Source organism: Ylistrum balloti, unplaced genomic scaffold, assembly GCF_031769215.1.
Source record: "Ylistrum balloti isolate Yb309-2 unplaced genomic scaffold, AGI_CSIRO_Ybal_v1 Utg371684, whole genome shotgun sequence".
NCBI classification, from domain to species: Eukaryota; Metazoa; Mollusca; class Bivalvia; order Pectinida; family Pectinidae; genus Ylistrum; species Ylistrum balloti.
In genome coordinates this window covers 24,685-46,621 of record NW_026782851.1, presented here as the reverse complement: position 1 = coordinate 46,621, position 21,937 = coordinate 24,685, and the positions used below count along the sequence as shown (strand labels likewise).

General features: G+C 35.8%; 1 protein-coding gene and 1 non-coding gene across 2 annotated transcripts; one reads left to right on the top strand and one right to left on the bottom strand.

Annotated features, from left to right (window-relative positions):
- Positions 1-5,306: 5,306 nt before the first annotated feature.
- Positions 5,307-5,396, bottom strand: Trnam-cau (transfer RNA methionine (anticodon CAU)). Its single transcript is given in 2 exon segments — positions 5,307-5,342; positions 5,360-5,396. It is a non-coding gene; the product is annotated as a tRNA-Met (tRNA).
- A 7,395-nt stretch (positions 5,397-12,791) lies between these two features.
- On the top strand, positions 12,792-20,247 carry LOC132563341 (calmodulin-A-like). Its single transcript, XM_060228103.1, has 5 exons — positions 12,792-12,993; positions 13,871-13,904; positions 18,738-18,881; positions 19,530-19,772; positions 19,970-20,247. The coding sequence occupies exons 1-5, from the start codon at positions 12,991-12,993 to the stop codon at positions 19,999-20,001; spliced, it is 456 nt and encodes a 151-aa protein (XP_060084086.1). The 5' UTR covers positions 12,792-12,990; the 3' UTR covers positions 20,002-20,247.
- Positions 20,248-21,937: the final 1,690 nt, after the last annotated feature.

Here is a 21,937-nt window from a genome sequence, read left to right as displayed (position 1 = left end):
CAAGTAAGTAATGTCACGTTCTCAAAACTTGTCAAGTAAGTAATGTCACGTTCTCAAAACTTGTCAAGTAAGTAATGTCACGTTCTCAAAAGGATATACAACAACGGCACCAACAGGCAAACTCATTTCACATATAGAAATGTATATTATAAGGTACTTTTCGCTGGTGCATTCTTGTACAACTTTTCAAAAGCTCACAATTATGTCAACTTTCATGTACGATAGTCATTATACATTAGTATTGTAAAATTCAACGCTGCATAAAAACACGAAAAAGTTTGCCATATTGGTTAGCCATTAATCATGGGAACATGGCGTTACCATGAAATGCTACACATAGATACTTATGATACTTTTCCACTTAATGTAAATGATTTCTGGTCTATTAGCAAAGACACAAAAACAATCTCGACAAAACAGTGATTTGGTGATGTCTAATAAGATAACTAACTATGCCCTAGCATTTTCAGGACAAACATACCGTTACCATTGTTGAAATGTAACTAATTTGGTTGAAATGTATCAACTGTTTATTCTAATTTGGGTGAAAAATCTCATCTGTATTAATTAGGATGAAACGTGTGCCGTGTATTAATTTTGGTGGATTATGGAACCTGCACTAATTTTTAGATGTGTTATATGTATAGATTCGGGTAAGATGTGTAACTGTATTCAGTCTGTTACCTGTACCGCTTTCAGACACGTGCCGACTTTTCGCTGGAGACGACAATTTTATGCCTGTGAGAAAACCACGCCCCTTTCCTAATTTTCCATGGGTCACTGTCACACTATGAACCGCGTTCGTGATAAGCACACTTTGATTCCCGTCAAGTGTACAGGGGCCAGAGTGAGGGTACTTTTTCCCCCCTACAGGTGTAAATTGACATGCTGCAGGAAATATATAGTAAATAGGTGATACGTAAATATATATATATACACATACAATTGCTGTTAATTATATATTTGTTCAACAGGCAGCAAGACTAAAATAGTTTACGCCCACAGTAATAGATGTAAACACGGCAAACTTAAACATGATAATGATAACTCAAGACCATAGCATTAAAAATCTTTGTTAATGAAAAAGATATGTAAAGTGATCCTATCGAACCATTGTTTGATATCATAATCGTCAGATCGCACCAGATACACGAGAAATGAACTCAATAACTAGGCATTGTACAGCTGACTTCCCTCCATTTTACGTAATAGCGTGTTCCTTCTGTAAATGAAGGCCTGCTCTTTGTATACACGTGTAATGAAAATGTAGGTATCCTGATGAACTGATAAGAACTATTTATAAATGTATACGTCAAATAGTCAAATGTGTCCATATTGAACAATACTTTCGTTATATACACTACTTCACCTTGCGCTAAATATAGACGAACAATACTGTCACAAGACTACTTACTTATATATATTGACACATCAACCACATCTCCCTTATATCAATTTAATTTATAAGTAGAGATTTTCGTTTTTCATGATATAAGTTTATAAAATTGATATTTTCAGTCTCGAGTTTACTTTTTTTATTTCAATATTAGGTTTGATTCCCTGTTGGTGCCCCCACTTCTCTGATAAGTCTCGCGACAGCGTTCCCCATCAACAGATTCACCGTGTGTACAGGTAGAACTTCCTTTTGTGTGATCTCGTGGGAAAATAACTCCCAAGAAAAGGAGATCACCATCTAATTGTCAGGGGACAGTGATCATCATTTAATAAATGGCTATATCCATCTGCTGCTGTTTGAAAACAGGTTTAAACATTCTCAATAGGCACATCAAGTTTATTCATCTCAGGAACATACATGACATTAGCTATTAAATATGTTTTGTGTCATAACTTTATGGCATCCAAAATATATTTATTTCTCAGTTTCCGCAACGTATGATTTTCAATACATTATGTTAATTTGACATTGAACCAATGGACGTGGATTGAAACTGACTATATTTTATCTTAAGCAAAACATATAAAAATGATAGTTGAAATATGTTTTAGGTAAATTATACACCAGAAAAAAAATAGTTGAAATATTGGACAGTGAGTATACACCGGAACGACATAGATAGAAATAAGTTTATGTGGAAAATCTATATTGGACAGAAAAAGTGATTTGAATCACTGGTCAGGTATTATTTTATAGAAGAAATGTTCTATTGCCTGGCGATACCAATTCATTTATTACATAATCACCGGAAGTTTTGCATCAAAGTTGCAACGTGATGTCCCGGAACAACCATCAGACACTCCCGATACAACCATCAGACACTCCCGATACAACCATCACACACTCCAGGAACAACCATCAGACACTCCCGATACAACCATCACACACTCCCGGGACAACCATCACACACTCCCGGAACAACCATCACACACTCCCGATACAACCATCAGACACTACCGATACAACCATCAGACACTCCCGATACAACCATCACACACTCCCGGTACAACCATCACACACTCCCGGAACAACCATCAGACACTCCCGGAACAACCATCAGACATTTCCGATACAACCAACAGACACTCCCGATACAATCATCACACACTCCCGGAACAATCATCACACACTCCCGGAACAACCATCACACACTCCCGGTACAACCATCAGACACTCCCGATACAATCATCACACACTCCCGAAACAATCATCACACACTCCCGATACAATCATAACACACTCCCGGAACAACCATAACACACTCCCGGAACAACCATCACACACTCCCGGAACAACCATCACACACTCCCGGTACAACCATCAGACACTCCCGGAACAACCATCACACACTCCTGGAACAACAATCAGACACTCCCGATACAATCATAACACATTTCCGGAACAATCATCAGGCACTCCCGACACAATCATCACACACTCCCGATACAACCATCACACACTCCAGGAACAACAATCAGACACTCCCGGAACAACCATCACACACTCCCGGTACAACCATCAGACACTCCCGGTACAACCATCACACATTTCCGGAACAACCATCAGACACTCCCGATACAATCATCACACACTCCCGAAACAATCATCACACACTACCGATACAATCATCACACACTACCGGAACAACCATCACACACTCCCGGTACAACCATCAGACACTCCCGGAACAACCATCACACATTTCCGGAACAACCATCAGACACTCCCGATACAATCATCACACACTCCCGGAACAACCATCACACACTCCCGGTACAACCATCAGACACTTCCGTTCCAACCATAAGACACTCCCACACACTCCCGGTACAACCATCAGACACTTCCGATACAATCATCACACACTCCCGAAACAATCATCACACACTCCCGATACAATCATCACACACTACCGATACAATCATCACACACTACCGGAACAACCATCACACACTCCCGGAACAACCATCACACATTTCCGGAACAACCATCAGACACTCCCAATACAACCATCACACACTCCCGGAACTACCATAAGACACTCCCGATGCAACCACCAGACACTCCCGGAACAACAATCAGACACTCCAAATACAATCATCACACACTCCCGAAACAATCATCACACACTACCGGAACAACCATCAGACACTCCCGGAACAACCATCACACACTCCCGGAACTACCATAAGACACTCCCGATGCAACCACCAGACACTCCCGGAACAACAATCAGACACTCCAAATACAATCATCACACACTCCCGATACAATCATCACACACTCCCGGAACAACCATCACACACTCCCGGAACTACCATAAGACACTCCCGATGCAACCACCAGACACTCCCGGAACAACAATCAGACACTCCAAATACAATCATCACACACTCCCGAAACAATCATCACACACAACCGGAACAACCATCACATACTCCCGGTACAACCATCAGACACTCCCGGAACAACCATCACACATTTCCGGAACAACCATCAGACACTTCCGGAACAACAATCAGACACTCCCGGAACAACCATCACACAATCCCGATACAACCATTACACACTCCCGAGAGAGAGAGAGAGAGAGAGAGAGAGAGAGAGAGAGAGAGAGAGAGAGAGAGAGAGAGAGAGAGAGAGAGAGAGAGAGAGAGAGAGAGAGAGAGAGAGAGAGAGAGAGGGGGGGGGGAGGGGATGGAAGTAGATGGAGGAAGTGAAGTAGTGCTCTGATACACTGTACGACACAGATACACAATATCATTGGTATCTTTGACCATTATGTTATTACATCGTAAAATATTATCATAAACGTCATAATATATTAGTCAGTTTAGTTTTGTGTGTTGTGGAATTTATTTGAAATAGAACATCTTTGTCCATTACTATACGCGAAATAACGAAAACTTGAAGTCGCAATTTATTTTTTTTCGTAGCGACAAAACGCTAGTTATCGTCTTTTCACCCCGCTAATAATCGTTTTGTCGCGGCGAAAGGTACTTCGCCCCGCTTAATAACGACTTCAAGTTTTCGTACTTTCATCCTGTGTATCATTTGCTATATGTTAATGCGTCTCTAAAACACATCGAATAAAGAGAGACAACTCTAGTCTATAACCATGGTTGAACACAACAGCGAATCTCGTATACGTAGGACCCCAAAATAAGTTATCATTTCATAAGAAATTTCAGGAAAGGTGTCACAGATTAAAAAAAATTGTGATAACAATTTAAACTTCCGGACGACGTTCATAAACCCTCATATCAAATAAAACAAAATTAAGATACTTTTATCACATCATCAGCAAAGTTACATTTTAAAAGCATTATATGGTTATTTACACGTATTGTCCTACTGAGGCATATAGTCATATATTATCTGCAAGTATAACCTCAGATTTGGATTTGAATTATGTTGATCAATTTTCTCCATCTGTTATAATTATTGCGATTCACACTACAGATAAAAGTGATGCAAGTTGATTGCAATTGGGAAATTCCACTGTTGGACTTTAGTACCCGAAGTTTGCCGTATGTAACCTTTCAACGATTCAATTCATACACGCGTACTTGTCATTCTTTTGAAAAGATTATACGAAATACACTTGATATTTGAAAATTATTATATCGAGAGAATTCTGGCGTTACTGTACCTCACTAATTATTATGTTGATATTTCTGTCAATGATTTAACATTCTAGATCTCAACAATTTAGGTAGGAACATCAAGGAACAGTAGCCTGCTTGATTTAATTTAATTCAGCATTCGACTGTAATGTACAATTCTAAATTTGTATGAAAAGCGTGTATATCATGTATAAAAGACACAAATACAATAATTAAAAAATAACTGCCCCGGGTGAGGATCGAACTCACGACCTTCAGATCGCTCTGTATGTGTGATTATGAGACTGACGCGCTACCTACTGCGCTACCGAGGCATATGTCTCACAATAAAACAACAGCGGACCGGAAACAAACGCATGTATTCTATTTATAGATGCTTCCGTTACGATCACGCGAACCAGATAGACTGATATCCACGCCTCGGGCAATTAGCGCTGTTTTCTTTCTCGTTACCGCGAGATCGGGATTATTTAAGACTTTACACGTTGCTATAAGTGTATACGGCAGCTTGCTCAATGTTAAACGCTGAAAAAAATTGTCATTTTGTCGAGGTAGATCTTTCGTTATTTGGAACGATGTTAATATAAAATGTCTGTTCAAGATATACTCGCCCATTCGAGGTCACCTGTTCCCATATATTACATTTTTTGTTTGTTTGTTTAAAAGGCAAAGCGTATTTCTTGGTGATAATTTTACCTGCGTTTTAAAAAAAAATCAAATATGATTTTACATTTCTTATTACAAATAGCACATTGGATTTTTAATGGTGCCGAACGAATATAAACATATGATTGATGTTATAAGCATGGACGTATAATTCTGTATTATACGTCCCTGGTATAAGCGATTGTCAACTTAGTCCAGTAGCCTGTACACTATAGGTTTAAAAGTATATCTGATAAATTGATATCCTGAGTTATAATAGATACCTGATACATATTTAGATTTCTTTCCATCACAATGGGTACACGTGCGTGTCACACTTATAATTGATAATGCACTGAAATAGAAAAAAAGGTGTGTGTGTGCTTAGGGGTCATTATGCGCCATCCCTATTTGATTCATGTTTTCAATAATGTATTAGCCTAGTCTTATAAAAGTTTGAGATTTCAGTCAGTTAAGACTTCAAATTAACATACCATCAATATATACCAGAGGTCAATCTATACCCTTGTCATATCAAATAATTTTTCAATTTTCATTGTTTTTGTTAAACGATATTTTTTATTAACCCTGTTTAAAATTCAACTTAAATAACATATTTGTCAACTGATATCAAAGTCTGTATGGGGAAACGAAACTTGGGGAATGTATCCTTTCCTAGGCTAGTAGTCATAGCCACCCTTCTATTGGGATACAAGTTATCCCGATACAGACCTACAAATATAGGTAGGCTCTTCAGCGAACTATTCCTTGTTCGGGTTGTCGATGGTTTGACCAGCTAGCTATATAATTCAATGATTTTCTTTCTAATGACATTAAACTCCTGGTGTTACCAAGAGAATATCAATGTGTAAATATATCATTAAAACAAGAAGAAATATCGGAACTTCAAACGAATCACAATACAAACTCCGGTGAAACTAGGACAAAACATGAACAAAACAAAGATTTACACGGAGATCACCGAAAAATTAAAGAATGATAAGGTAGGAAGTGTTGGGAATGAGAACATTGTTAAATGCAGTTCATGATAAATTTTAGTTGCTGAAATATGTAATTTATTGCTTATTCTAAAACTCCTCCGCTTATTTTTTTTTTTTTTTGGAACATCAGTTACCATCTGGTGTATTTTTTGGTCTATAATCTGTTTACCATCTCGTCACACAATTTTCTACCTTAGTGTGCATAGCATAATAGTGCAGCCGAAAAGGATGGTCGATTCCTTACCATCTCATCACACAATTTTCCACCTTAGTGTGCATAGCATTATAGTGCAGCCGAAAAGGATGGTCGATTCCATACCATCTCGTCACAATATGTTCGACCTTAGTATATATGGGGTTATAGTGTAGCCGTAAAAGGTTGTCGATTCCTTACCATCTCGTCACACTATTTTCGACGTTAGTATACATGGGATTATAGTGCAGCCGAACAAGATGGTCGATTCCGTACCATCTCGTCACACGACGTACGTCAGTGCTAGTACGCTCCACACTGGTCATTTGTCTGATGAAGGTGATCGTGTAGTCATCGAAAAATTACACTCTAATCTTCTACTGGTTGCGTCACTGTCTGTCTCGGACGGTGTTTAGTGTTATTTAGTTACATAATTTGTCGTGGTTGGTATTTAGTGTTATCTTTAGACTGATAAACGATGGAAGCGTTGTTTATATTTGTCTCCTCATAAAATTAAATCACAACATATGGTGATCTGTAGACTGAATACACAACATTGCTTCCTGCAGACGTTTTCTATAACTCATCACTGTTTCGCGGGGCCCTGTGTATGACAAGTTTTGTTACATCGGTAATTGCTTCTATTTCAATAATATATATATATAAAGTTTGTAACCTGTTCTAAATAACTTTCTGATATAGTTTTACGTTATGGCTTTGCTGAAGTAGCCCAGATTGTCGTCTGATCATTAGTGAAGATTGTTGTGATCAGTTTGTCCCATAAATCAAATCTCGGAACACAAAAATAAGATGTATTGTCTGGTTAGACACTAACCGCGATATTATATTCAAAAGGCAGACACAAAGAAGTTATAATTTCGGTCTGATATTGATATTCTGATGTTGACAGAGTTATCAAACCAGAAACGCACATTTTGATTCTGCACACAGCGGTCTACCCGTGGCATTTCACATCGTCCCGTACAATAAACGACAAACTGTCGAGATTATTGTGACAGTTTCCATCAGTTATAATTTCAGACCTGAACATAATTATCTACGCTGCCCCGATGTAAAAGATATGAAGGAAGTTGTTGTACTGTGTCAAAAGCTAAAATAGGGAATTGATTTCTGTGTAGCTGTTAAAGGCAAATGTGATAGCATTGTAAAAAAACACATGTTGCGATACTTATCGATAGGTCAAGCGACCTGACCAGGGCACAACCCGTGATGACCCAGAGATAGTCGCCCGTGGACAGCGCCCGTGAAAACGTATAAAACGTTTATACAGGCTGTTCATCAAAGTAAATCACACTTGTCTTTTCATTCGCTGTCAGTCGGCGGCTTGCCACTTAATGAGACTACTTTCCATTAAATACCACGACTAAACGAATACTTTAACTAAAGGCTATAGATTGCAGGTGATTGATAGGAAAACTTGACAACATAATTTTCCTTAAATATATATTATCATTTAAGTAATGGAACTGACAATAAATAACCAATGATTGATGTTTTAAAAATATCCTGTTTAATTAAAAAAGGCAAAATAAACAAGGAAAAATGTCATATATATCTTTGTTGTCTTCTTCTGTTCATGTATTATTAAAAAACTTTAAAAATGTACATTATGTTAATTTTGTTCTTGCTCAAAGAAACTGTCCTGACAATTTTTGTTCCTGTTACAAATGTCCGATTCCTAACAGTTCAATTAAGTCTTTGCCTGCACTTGTAGTCACCACATATCTCTTTACCTATTGAACGAGAACGTGGCCCAAATGTATGATTGCAAAACATTATATGTAGAAAAGATGGTGTGACAGTTACACATAGCCTATCTGAATAAATAGAAACACGGTGTGGCTCAATGACAGTTTTTTTCTAAAATATTATTTTAAAAATAGCTTCATAGCAATACCAGTGACAAATATTGTGGAACAACACATACTGGTTTGGCGAACTGTCATAACTTATGACTTGTAACCACAATTCAAGTAACCTTCCTTACCCCTACAAAGACGGCGTTATGGCTTTCTCCGTATCTTGTAAGTACAGACATTTCGTATATGTAATTACTTGTACAAGAGGAGTAGACTTTGTAGAAGCAGCGTGATAACTCAATAGTAAGCATTTTTACATCGTTACCTACTTTTGTCTCCACTTAAGCTAATTTTGTCAATTAATTCTCGTTTAATTAATTTTCCACAGATGACTTGGTCTAACCCTGCCACCCGGACTTACACCATTACACTGCCAGTATCAAATACGATAGCAATTGATTAAGATTCCCAACAAAGAACGTCAAGATGTCACCGGCAGATTAAAATAAAACTTCTTCATTTCTACCAAAAAACACAATACGTTATCATTAAACCCGGAAAAAAAGAATCGAGGACATAATTAGAGATTTATGGTGTTTCTCCTGTCCATATTAATGTTGTACATGGCTGACCAGACATGGAGTGATACGCTGACCAGGGATCTACTTGATCCCGTCCCTAGGGCACGCTCACGCGGTCGTGTTATTCAACCGTAGCCTCTAATGTTTTGTCGAAACTTATTTAATGTGAAATGAGATCAAACTTAGTGACACGTCCTGGGGCGCTTGCTATTCATTTTACCACTTTTGTCACCAAAAAGTTAAATTAAGCATATATGGCCATGTCCTGCTTTCAATAATCCGCTATCCTTCTGTTGACACGTTTACATTGAAATCGACTGGCGATTAAATATGACAGCTGTATGCACCGTTAGACACGTCAATAACACGCAGTTGATTTTAACACTGTTTAATGATAAAATATTCCTGATATCTTAGAACAAAAATGTCCTGTCCTTATACACAATCGTGGACGTTGCTGTAGGAGTTAGGAACTTATAAAGACTTGTTAGGACTTATCATAGGGTGAAATAACTCGTTTTAGTTGTTACAAAACAGAGATGGTTTAGATTTTGAGTTTTACTCCATGAACTTTATTCAAAGTGTAATTTTCTGTTTGTTTCACCGGCGATGACTTAAAGTGTATATTCTAATTAGATTTTAGAAAGTGTTATGCTCTTTCTAACATCAGACGGCGGTGAAAGACGCCATTATCCACACCAGTATAAGACTCAAACATACAGACTTTTGTCGTTGAAGGATGTAACACTTTTAGATGTTTAAAATTAAATATCTGACTCATAAAACCCTTTCCAATTTAATTCATTACTCCCCTTGTGAATGGAATGTTTCTTGCAGATTTTTCTACTGTAAAGTGAAAAATGTATGTATTGCTACTGTCCGTCATTTATAAAACATGTGCGTGAAATGATCAGATAATATGTACTGACGATAAAGTAAGCAGAACCACTCGCTTTCATGACGACGACAAAAACTTAAATATTGTTTTCAGGAAAAATGTCAATCTTTTTTTGTTTAATATTTCTTCTCATTCCATCGGTTTGAGTTTTTGTCAACATGGCGGTATTCTCTTTGTCAGTTTTGGTGCCAACATCTTCTAGACTTTTGGTGTTTCTGTAGAAGCTTACTTACCTGGACTCTTTTTTCTCTGTTTTGAAACGAGGGTGAATTTATCAACGAGTTTATCAAAATGTAACCATTTACATTTCATCATGTATTATTTAAATTTTTGAAAAATATAAGATTGAACAACACACATTGCTTGTATATGTTTTTTTTCTATGTAACATGACATGTACTTAAATGAGAAAACGGAAATGAGAAATGGAAGTTAAACTACACTACCTTTACACATTATACGTAAGTCACTTATCTCGAATTTTACCAAGAATTAAATATCATGGACAGCTTTTCACGACACTGTGATACGCGTGATGAAAATCTACTTTCAATTATCCTTCTCTCAATCAACTCTAAATTCCCAAAAACATTGTTTTGACAACCAAAGCCTTATTTCAAGTACCACGCAAAGCATTTCAGCCGACACAGGTCGATCAACACTTTGTCGAAGTTTCTTGTTCATAACAAGATTATAAAATACGAGATTCAAGAATGTTTATTTGTAAGGCGTATATCAAAAACAGTAAACATTAGCTCTGTAAAGTTATTCAGAATAATAAACAGATATTTACAACAATGACAATAAACAAAAGCTTTCACATAACCAGAACAACAACATTAGCATTAGACCCGCAGAGCAACACATCTAAACACCATACACAGATAATAGTGTATTGTGTCTTGATAAAGGGGCAAGTTACCACGAAAATTTAGCAATTGATTTGTCCTTACTGTTGCTATTACTTCATTGATCATATATCTATTCCAGTAATACGCATCCAACGAACATTTGTTTGTTAGGATCAATCTCATTGTTTCTGGTATTCACAAACCATCCCATTGTTTCTTGTATTCACAGACCACCTCATTGTGTCTGGTATTCACAGACCATCTCATTGTTTCTGGTATTCAAAGACCATCTCATTGTTTCTGGTATTCACAAACCATCCCATTGTTTCTTGTATTCACAGACCATCTCATAGTTTCTGGTATTCACAGACCACCTCATTGTTTCTGGTATTCACAGACCATCTCATAGTTTCTGGTATTCACAAACCATCCCATTGTTTCTTGTATTCACTGACCATCTCATTGTTTCTTGTATTCACAGACCACCTCATTGTTTCTGGTATTCACAGACCATCCCATTGTTTCTTGTATTCACTGACCATCTCATTGTTTCTGGTATTCACAGACCATCTCATAGTTTCTGGTATTCACAAACCATCCCATTGTTTCTTGTATTCACTGACCATCTCATTGTTTCTTGTATTCACAGACCACCTCATTGTTTCTGGTATTCACAGACCATCTCATAGTTTCTGGTATTCACAAACCATCCCATTGTTTCTTGTATTCACAGACCATCCCATTGTTTCTTGTATTCACAAACCATCCCATTGTTTCTTGTATTCACAAACCATCCCATTGTTTCTTGTATTCACAAACCATCCCATTGTTTCTTGTATTCACTGACCATCTCATTGTTTCTTGTATTCACTGACCATCTCATTGTTTCTGGTATTCACAGACCATCTCATAGTTTCTGGTATTCACAAACCATCCCATTGTTTCTTGTATTCACAGACCATCTCATTGTTTCTTGTATTCACAGACCATCTCATTGTTTCTGGTAATATGTAATAAATCAAGTTTGTCGTTTTATGTAAAAGCTCAGATACAGTTGAGGTAAAAGCATCTTCTAATTAACACACATCGCACAAGTTATCTCCCTTATTTCGATAATGAACCGAGATTGAAAGCATTCATTCTTTCAACATGTTCGTTAAATAAGAAAGTATATACAAGGTGTATTGATATATTACCTGACTGATATTGTACTGTTTGTCCCAGTTACCTTTCCAACTTGTAGTATACTATTCACAAATACAGTTCAACCTTGTTATCTCGAAGTCAGGAAAAAATAAAGCTATTCCGAAGGATTTGATTTAAGTAAGATCGAATATTTAGGGTAAAGTTTGATAGAGACCGACGAATCACTTCGAGTTATACAGGGTCTTCGAATTATAGAAGTTCGAGATAACAAGTTTCAACCATAGATTTGTTCTGTCTCAATATTTGTTATTATCTGAACAAAATATATCAAGAAAATATTTCCCCGTAACTACATGCACCGTAATAACTTCTCAGTTAAAACAAGTCAGTACAAACGTATTGGTTATCTCCCTTGCACCAGTTTCCATGTGTAAACCAACCTTAAAGGCATAACACTGGGTCCATTGTATACAGGTACCGCAATGCGGATACATGTGACACAATAAAGTCATTCACACGTACTCTACGCATGTTCAGTCTATTCTTTAAAAGGACACCAGACGGTGGTTACCATTGTCCGCCAACAATTGTCTTTACACAACTCATCAATTAGAACGATGTGGAGTGATATCAATCTGAAACCTTTGTCTGTTCAGTTCAAAGTTACGAACGATTTATTTACAATCATTTAAACAACAAACTCACGACTTAAGTCGATGGCTATAAATAAATTCAGACAGTTTATATAAAGAAGACAAGAACACAAATTCATCATGGTAAGTTTTTAAGTTACATATTACCGATCAATGTATTTTTATTTCTTTTTATTCCTATATCACCAAAGTTGTCATAAGAAAAAAAGGCGTGTAGTAGGATAGATATGTAAAGAAACGCTTGAAGACTTGATACTAACACGCGGAATATCCACGCGCCATTTATCATATGTATTCACACACATACCGACCGCCGTTATACCATCCGGACTTTCTCTATAAAGTGAAATTATAAATCAAATCAAATCCCTAGGGATTGTCCATGGATATTTTCAAGGATTGCTTTTAATGTTTTATTGCCATTGTTCCCCTTCATAGTAAGTTACAGTGTCACTGTTAATGAGCTTAAAACACACATATATTTATGTTAACCTCTAATTCTATCATTGCTTGTTACATAAACAAGAATATTCTTTCACTTATATGAATCACCATTGACAAACATTTGCTACTACCACACCACATATAGTGGCATTCTTAATGAGCAAAGAACATCGTTTCAGCATGTTATATAATAAAATTACGCATTTAATATGACATCACAATGGACATGCATTTTTGGCGGTGCTTTATAAGATTGGTTCTGATAGAACGAATTTGATTTAATATCGACGCAACATTATCTTTGTCATCGCGTCAAGATGATAATTCCCTTGTGTTCAAAAACTTTAAAACTAACAATACTTTCTACATGAATATAACGCAAAATTGTGATAGTTTGTCCTATAAAAGTTCAGGATACATTTAATATCATATTAAGATTTGTATTTTTTGTATACTATAAATTATTGATATGTTGAAAATTGTATACATAAGTAAGTTTCCTCCAACTCTTGATGTCATGAAATCTTTATTAACAATGCTTGGGTTTATTTTGCAGTCAGTAGAACAACTTTCAGAAGAACAGATTGCAGGTAGGTAGGAAAATAACAGACAAGTAGAAACATTAACTTAAACATTGAAAATGAAGCCATTGATTAAGTCTTTATTGATGATAGGGGTCAGTATCTCATACTGGTGTGTTTATTGGTGATAGGGGTCAGTATCTTATACTGGTGTGTTTATTGATGATAGGGGTCAGTATCTTATACTGGTGTGTTTATTGATGATAGGGGTCAGTATCTTATACTGGTGTGTTTATTGATTATCGTGATAGGGGTCAGTATCTTATACTGGTGTGTTTATTGATGATAGGGGTCAGTATCTTATACTGGTGTGTTTATTGATGATAGGGGTCAGTATCTTATACTGGTGTATTTATTGATGATAGGGGTCAGTATCTTATACTGGTGTCTTTATTGATGATAGGGGTCAGTATCTTATACTGGTGTGATGATAGGGGTCATATTGATGATAGGGGTCAGTATACTGGTGTGTTTATTGATGATAGGGGTCAGTATCTTATACTGGTGTGTTTATTGATGATAGGGGTCAGTATCTTATACCTATACTGGTGTCTTTATTGATGATAGGGGTCAGTATGATAAGGGTCTTATACCTATACTGGTGTTTATTTGTGATAGGGGTCTTTATTGATGATTGATGATAGGGGTCAGTATCTTATACTGGTGTATTTGATGATAGGGGTCAGTATCTTATATTGGTGTCTTTATTGATGATAGGGGTCAGTATCTTATACCTATACTGGTGTCTTTATTGATGATAGGGGTCAGTATCTTATACTGGTGTCTTTATTGATGATAGGGGTCAGTATCTTATACTGGTGTGTTTATTGATGATAGGGGTCAGTATCTTATACTGGTGTATTTATTGATGATAGGGGTCAGTATCTTATATCTATACTGGTGTCTTTATTGATGATAGGGGTCAGTATCTTATACTGGTGTATTTATTGATGATAGGGGTCAGTATCTTATACTGGTGTATTTATTGATGATAGGGGTCAGTATCTTATACTGGTGTATTTATTGATGATAGGGGTCAGTATCTTATACTGGTGTATTTATTGATGATAGGGGTCAGTATCTTATACTGGTGTCTTTATTGATGATAGGGGTCAGTATCTTATACTGGTGTATTTATTGATGATAGGGGTCAGTATCTTATACCTATACTGGTGTCTTTATTGATGATACGGGTCAGTATCATATACTGGTGTATTTATTGATGATACGGGTCAGTATCTTATACTGGTGTGTTTATTGATGATAGGGGTCAGTATCTTATACCTATACTGGTGTCTTTATTGATGATAGGGGTCAGTATCTTATACCTATACTTGTGTCTTTATTGATGATAGTGGTCAGTATCTTATACTGGTGTGTTTATTGATGATAGGGGTCAGTATCTTATACTGGTGTATTTATTGATGATAGGGGTCAGTATCTTATACTGGTGTATTTATTGATGATAGGGGTCAGTATCTTATAACTATACTGGTGTGTTTAGTGATGATAGGGGTCAGTATCTTATAACTATACTGGTGTCTTTATTGATGATAGGGGTCAGTATCTTATACTGGTGTATTTATTGATGATAGGGGTCAGTATCTTATACTGGTGTGTTTATTGATGATAGGGGTCAGTATCTTATACTGGTGTATTTATTGATGATAGGGGTCAGTATCTTATACTGGTGTGTTTATTGATGATAGGGGTCAGTATCTTATACTGGTGTGTTTATTGATGATAGGGGTCAGTATCTTATACTGGTGTGTTTATTGATGATAGGGGTCAGTATCTTATACCTATACTGGTGTCTCTTTATTGATGATAGGGGTCAGTATCTTATACATATACTGGTGTATTTATTGATGATACGGGTCAGTATCTTATACTGGTGTATTTATTGATGAGAGGGGTCAGTATCTTATACTGGTGTATTTATTGATGATAGGGGTCAGTATCTTATACTGGTGTCTTTATTGATGATAGGGGTCAGTATCTTATACTGGTGTATTTATTGATGATAGGGGTCAGTATCTTATACCTATACTGGTGTATTTATTGATGATAGGGGTCAGTATCTCATACTTCTGTCTTTATTGATGATAGGGGTCAGTATCTTATACTGGTGTCTTTATTGATGATAGGGGTCAGTATCTTATACTGGTGTATTTATTGATGATAGGGGTCAGTATCTTATACTATAGGGGTCAGTATCTGGTGTCTTTATTGATGATGATATAGGGTCTCAGTATCTTATACTGGTGTATTTATTGATGATAGGGGTCAGTATCTTATACCTATACTGGTGTCTTTATTGATGATACTGGTCAGTATCTTATACTGGTGTGTTTATTGATGATAGGGGTCAGTATCTTATACCTATACTGGTGTCTTTATTGATGATAGGGGTCAGTATCTTATACTGGTGTATTTATTGATGATAGGGGTCAGTATCTTATACCTATACTGGTGTATTTATTGATGATAGGGGTCAGTATCTTATACCTATACTGGTGTGGTTATTGATGATAGGGGTCAGTATCTTATACTGGTGTGTTTATTGATGATAGGGGTCAGTATCTTATACTGGTGTGTTTATTGATGATAGGGGTCAGTATCTTATACCTATACTGGTGTCTTTATTGATGATAGGGGTCAGTATCTTATACTGGTGTGTTTATTGATGATATCTTTATTGATGATAGGGGTCAGTATTTTATACTGGTGTGTTTATTGATGATAGGGGTCAGTATCTTATACTGGTGTGTTTATTGATGATAGGGGTCAGTATCTTATACTGGTGTGGTTATTGATGATAGGGGTCAGTATCTTATACTGGTGTGTTTATTGATGATAGGGGTCAGTATCTTATACTGGTGTGTTTATTGATGATAGGGGTCAGTATCTTATACTGGTGTCTTTATTGATGATAGGGGTCAGTATCTTATACTGGTGTGTTTATTGATGATAGGGGTCAGTATCTTATACTGGTGTGTTTATTGATGATAGGGGTCAGTATCTTATACTGGTGTGTTTATTGATGATAGGGGTCAGTATCTTATACTGGTGTGTTTATTGATGATAGGGGTCAGTATCTTATACTATACTGGTGTCTTTATTGATGATAGGGGTCAGTATGGTGTGGTTATTGATGATAGGGGTCAGTATCTTATACTGGTGTGTTTATTGATGATAGGGGTCAGTATCTCATACTGGTGTGTTTATTGATGATAGGGGTCAGTATTTTATACTGGTATCTTTATTGATGATAGGGGTCAGTATCCTATACTGGTGTCTTTATTGATGATAGGGGTCAGTATCTTATACTGGTGTATCTTATACTGGTGTGTTTATTGATGATAGGGGTCAGTATCTTATACTGGTGTGTTTATTGATGATAGGGGTCAGTATCTTATACCTATACTAGTGTGTTTATTGATGATAGGGGTCAGTATCTTATACCTATACTGGTGTCTTTATTGATGATAGGGGTCAGTATCTTATACTGGTGTATTTATTGATGATAGGGGTCAGTATCTTATACTGGTGTCTTTATTGATGAGAGGGGTCAGAATCTTATACTGGTGTATTTATTGATGATAGGGGTCAGTATCTTATACTGGTGTGTTTATTGATGATAGGGGTCAGTATCTTATACTGGTGTATTTATTGATGATAGGGGTCAGTATCTTATACCTATACTGGTGTATTTATTGATGATAGGGGTCAGTATCTTATACTGGTGTGTTTATTGATGATAGGGGTCAGTATCTTATACTGGTGTGTTTATTGATGATAGGGGTCAGTATCTTATACTGGTGTGTTTATTGATGATAGGGGTCAGTATCTTATACTGAAAGCTGGTAAATGAAACGTTATTTGGACAAAAAAATATGAAATAAATCTTGAAATATTCTGACTTTTATATTCATTATATATCATCCGTAAATCTAGATAATCTGATTGGAGATACACTTGACATGTGTGATGTCATGACTCACTATCTATGTAGGAATACAGACAGGTTATCGGCACATAAGTAAGTCGAAGATATTGAACTCACAGTTCTACAAAATACAGTAGGATTTTTAATGATCAGCGATGAGATATTGAATCTCTAGGTCTGTCTTTTAACATCAATTTTATGGAGGTGATAGTATGTAGACTATTTAGATAAAATGTACTTCTAATATATATTGATTGTAAATAAACCTAATTATTTATCTGTGGTATATCTATAGTTATTGTAAATAAATCTAAATATTTATCTGTGGTATATCTATAGTTATTGTAAATAAATCTAAATATTTATCTGTGGTATATCTATAGTTATTGTAAATAAATCTAAATATTTATCTGTGGAATATCTATATGATTGTAAATAAATTTAATTATTTATCTGTGGTATATCTATAGTTATTGTAAATAAATCTAAATATTTATCTGTGGTATATCTATAGTTATTGTAAATAAATCTAAATATTTATCTGTGGAATATCTATAGTTATTGTAAATAAATTTAATTATTTATCTATAGTTATTTTAAATAAACCTAATTATTTATCTGTGGTATATCTATAGTTATTTTAAATAAACCTAATTATTTATCTGTATTTTATCTCTCGTTATTCTATATAGTCTTTGTCTGTCTGTAGAAAGATGTATGTACGTATTTGTAAACTTATGTGAAAAATCCTGTCTGATGTTTCTTTTAATAATAGAAAAATAGCTATGTTAAGTACTTTCTGCAGAGTATTACAATATGTTATTTCATAATGATAGTCATGAACTATACGATTGTATCTATATATATATATATCTGTCGTTTGTTTCGGGAAGAATTCAAAGAGGCATTCAGCCTGTTCGACAAAGATGGCGACGGTACCATAACTGCTAAGGAACTAGGAACAGTGATGAGGTCGTTAGGTCAACATCCGACCGAATCAGAGCTCAGAGACATGATTAACGAGGTCGATACTGAAGGTTAGTTACCGTATCATTTACCCTCAGAAACAGGTAAAATCACAACTCCGCAGACTTTTAACATACACTGTTTTGTTTTGTTTGGTCTTGTTTTGATAAAATGAAATGAAGACGTTGTGTATTCATATTCAAGCTGTTTCGGAAAACATTTTCTATTTTTTAACAACAACACAGTACAAACCCCGGTCACGTGATCCTCCAAAGTCTCAAATCGACTACAATGCACTGAAATCGAATTCAAGTCTTTATTGTTGCCTTGGCAAATATTAATATATTTGTTCAAGAAATGGCGAAACTTGAAACTTAACGTCGATAAGAATTCACCTCTCCAGAAAATTGTTTTATAATATCTTGTATTCTGATGTCTTAGGTGGATAAATCTAACACTTTAAGATTGATATAAAATCTGTTTACAAAGTACAGGAAAGATATAGGATAACAATAATGGTTTTATATAGCTTAAGTAACAGGATTCCGTTAAGTTTGAGTAACAACATAAAACAGTTTATCATTCTCAAAACTGATATCATGAGAAAGTTGAGGTACCAAATTTGGGGAAGCTATAACCTGACGCTAGAATGTTTTTTTGTTGTTTTTTTTTTATTAAACAAAAATGTCAGCATGATCTCATTTCCTAAACTGTTTCAGGTAACGGTACAATAGATTTCCCAGAATTTTTATCAATGATGGTGAGACAACTGCGTGATTCCACTGACGACGAAGAACTTCGAGAGGCCTTCAAAGTGTTCGACAAGGACGGGAATGGTTTTATCAGCGCTACGGAATTGAGACACGTTATGATCAGTTTAGGGGAAAAGCTAACAGAAGAGGAGGTGGATGAAATGATAAAGGAGGCAGATACAAATGGAGACAATCAGATCGATTATGAAGGTATTTGTACATTTTTTTCTATTAATTAACTTTAACTTTAATCATCGATATTAATTATCATACGTCTATCTATAGAATTCACTTTAAGATGAGACCAAATTAATTTTAACGTATTTTTTAAAAAACATAATTCAAATTAATTAATATAAGGTAATTGGCATACAAAGCTTAAGTCCTCTTTATTTTTTTATTTCCAGTCTTTGTGAACACGATGTTAAAACAGAATTGATGGTAAGACAAACACAATTTTTACAATACATCTACACGCAAAGGACAATATGACAATTGTGTTTGAACATTCAGTCATCTAGATATGTACATACAACACAGTGTTCACCCAGGACGGAGCTACATTTTACTATATGTCACATACACTCGACATCCTACAGGAGGTTGGTACCAACAGATTTGTGCCCGGAAGCTAGATCTGTTTTACTATTACGAAGGACTTGCTTAGAAACACTACCTGGGAATGCTGACAGAAATCAATAAAATATTTATGTGTCAGTGATATGATAGTAAAATGTTTTAAAAATGGTATGTGTCGTTATTTTCTTATCAGAATATTAAATAAATATACGAATCATGTTATTTAGTAGATTTGATTCCGAGTTGAGTATACAGTATTTTTTTCGGAAACGTTTGTTGGTTTCCACTGCTGGTCACTTACAACACTAAATGACTTTTGGACGTTTAGGGTCATTTAAGAATATGTACAAATGTCCGCGGTCATCTTCATCCTCTCAACGTGGATATGTAGTACTATGTGACGTCAAGAAACTTTATTCTTCAGTGTTAAGTTGTCAACGCTCCACTTGTTTGTCAACAAAAGAAATCGTTTAGATTGGCCTACAGGATTCTCTGAATGTTTTTTTCACCAGTGTACTGATAACATGACTCTTTTGTCTGTTAAAGAACTTTCTAACTTAGAAACATATCAACATATTCCCGATAACGGGGTATTAATCTGGACAAGACACCGACAGTAATATGGAATGTCGTTGGCTGTCTTGTAACATGTATGTTTGTAACTGGTAAAAGAATTTTACATGGAAACATGCCATCGAGCAATACGGTATTTGCTTGAAAGTCTGTCATTTATACTCACCTCAAAGGACAGGATAAAAAAGGTGGAAGGCTTAATTAATTTCCCGCTCATGAACTATATCGTGGTGTGTTTGCTACCACTCAGCTGAGTAAGGTTATATTCTTAACTCGTCCTAGAGGTTACTGACGAGTCCTAGAGGTTACTGACTCGTCCTAGAGGTTACTGACGAGTCCTAGAGGTTACTGACTCGTCCTAGAGGTTACTGACGAGTCCTAGAGGTTACTGACTCGTCCTAGAGGTTACTGACTCGTCCTAGAGGTTACTGACGAGTTCTAGAGGTTACTGACGAGTCCTAGAGGTTACTGACGAGTCCTAGAGGTTACTGACGAGTTCTAGAGGTTACTGACGAGTCCTAGAGGTTACTGACGAGTCCTAGAGGTTACTGACGAGTTCTAGAGGTTACTGACTCGTCCTAGAGGTTACTGACGATTCCTAGAGGTTACTGACGAGTCCTAGAGGTTACTGACGAGTCCTCGGAGGACAAAATATCTGTAAGTTGTATTTTAATTAGTCATTCTCCAAACAGATTATTTCATAATTAATTTCTATTGAAATTAGAATAATCTAATGTTTACATGTACGGCGGATGGTCTCCATAAAATATCCGAATGATAGTTGAAATTTTTTCAACAATGATGAATATGCATTTTAATTAACGCTGCAGTAATCACTCAATGATGAATATTTATGTAATAATTGTACGATCTGTTTCACACATCTCTCCATTAATATTTTGACATACATGTCTTGCTATTGTTATTTTATCAAATCGTCTTCTATTTACTGGTAAAATTATTGTTCGCCAAACATTCTATCTACTTTGATTTGGAAGTTTTTATTTTCTAGAAAGTTTACTAATTGTCAATACGTTTTATTATGGTATATGTACTGCTAGTCCTTAAACTACAACACCATATCACGATATAGGTACAATGTTATATTTCGGAGCCTAAAATAAATTGTTTCCAAAGAAAATACAAGAGCGTTAGAAGATAAATCAACATTAAAATATATCAATCCGACTTGTCTTAACAAATATACACCTGTGAAATGATAA

Coding starts and splice junctions, on each gene's coding strand:
- LOC132563341 (XM_060228103.1), top strand. Junction 13,905..18,737: donor TTCAGAAGAACAGATTGCAG/GTAGGTAGGAAA, acceptor TGTTTCGGGAAG/AATTCAAAGAGGCATTCAGC. Junction 19,773..19,969: donor CAATCAGATCGATTATGAAG/GTATTTGTACAT, acceptor TTTTATTTCCAG/TCTTTGTGAACACGATGTTA.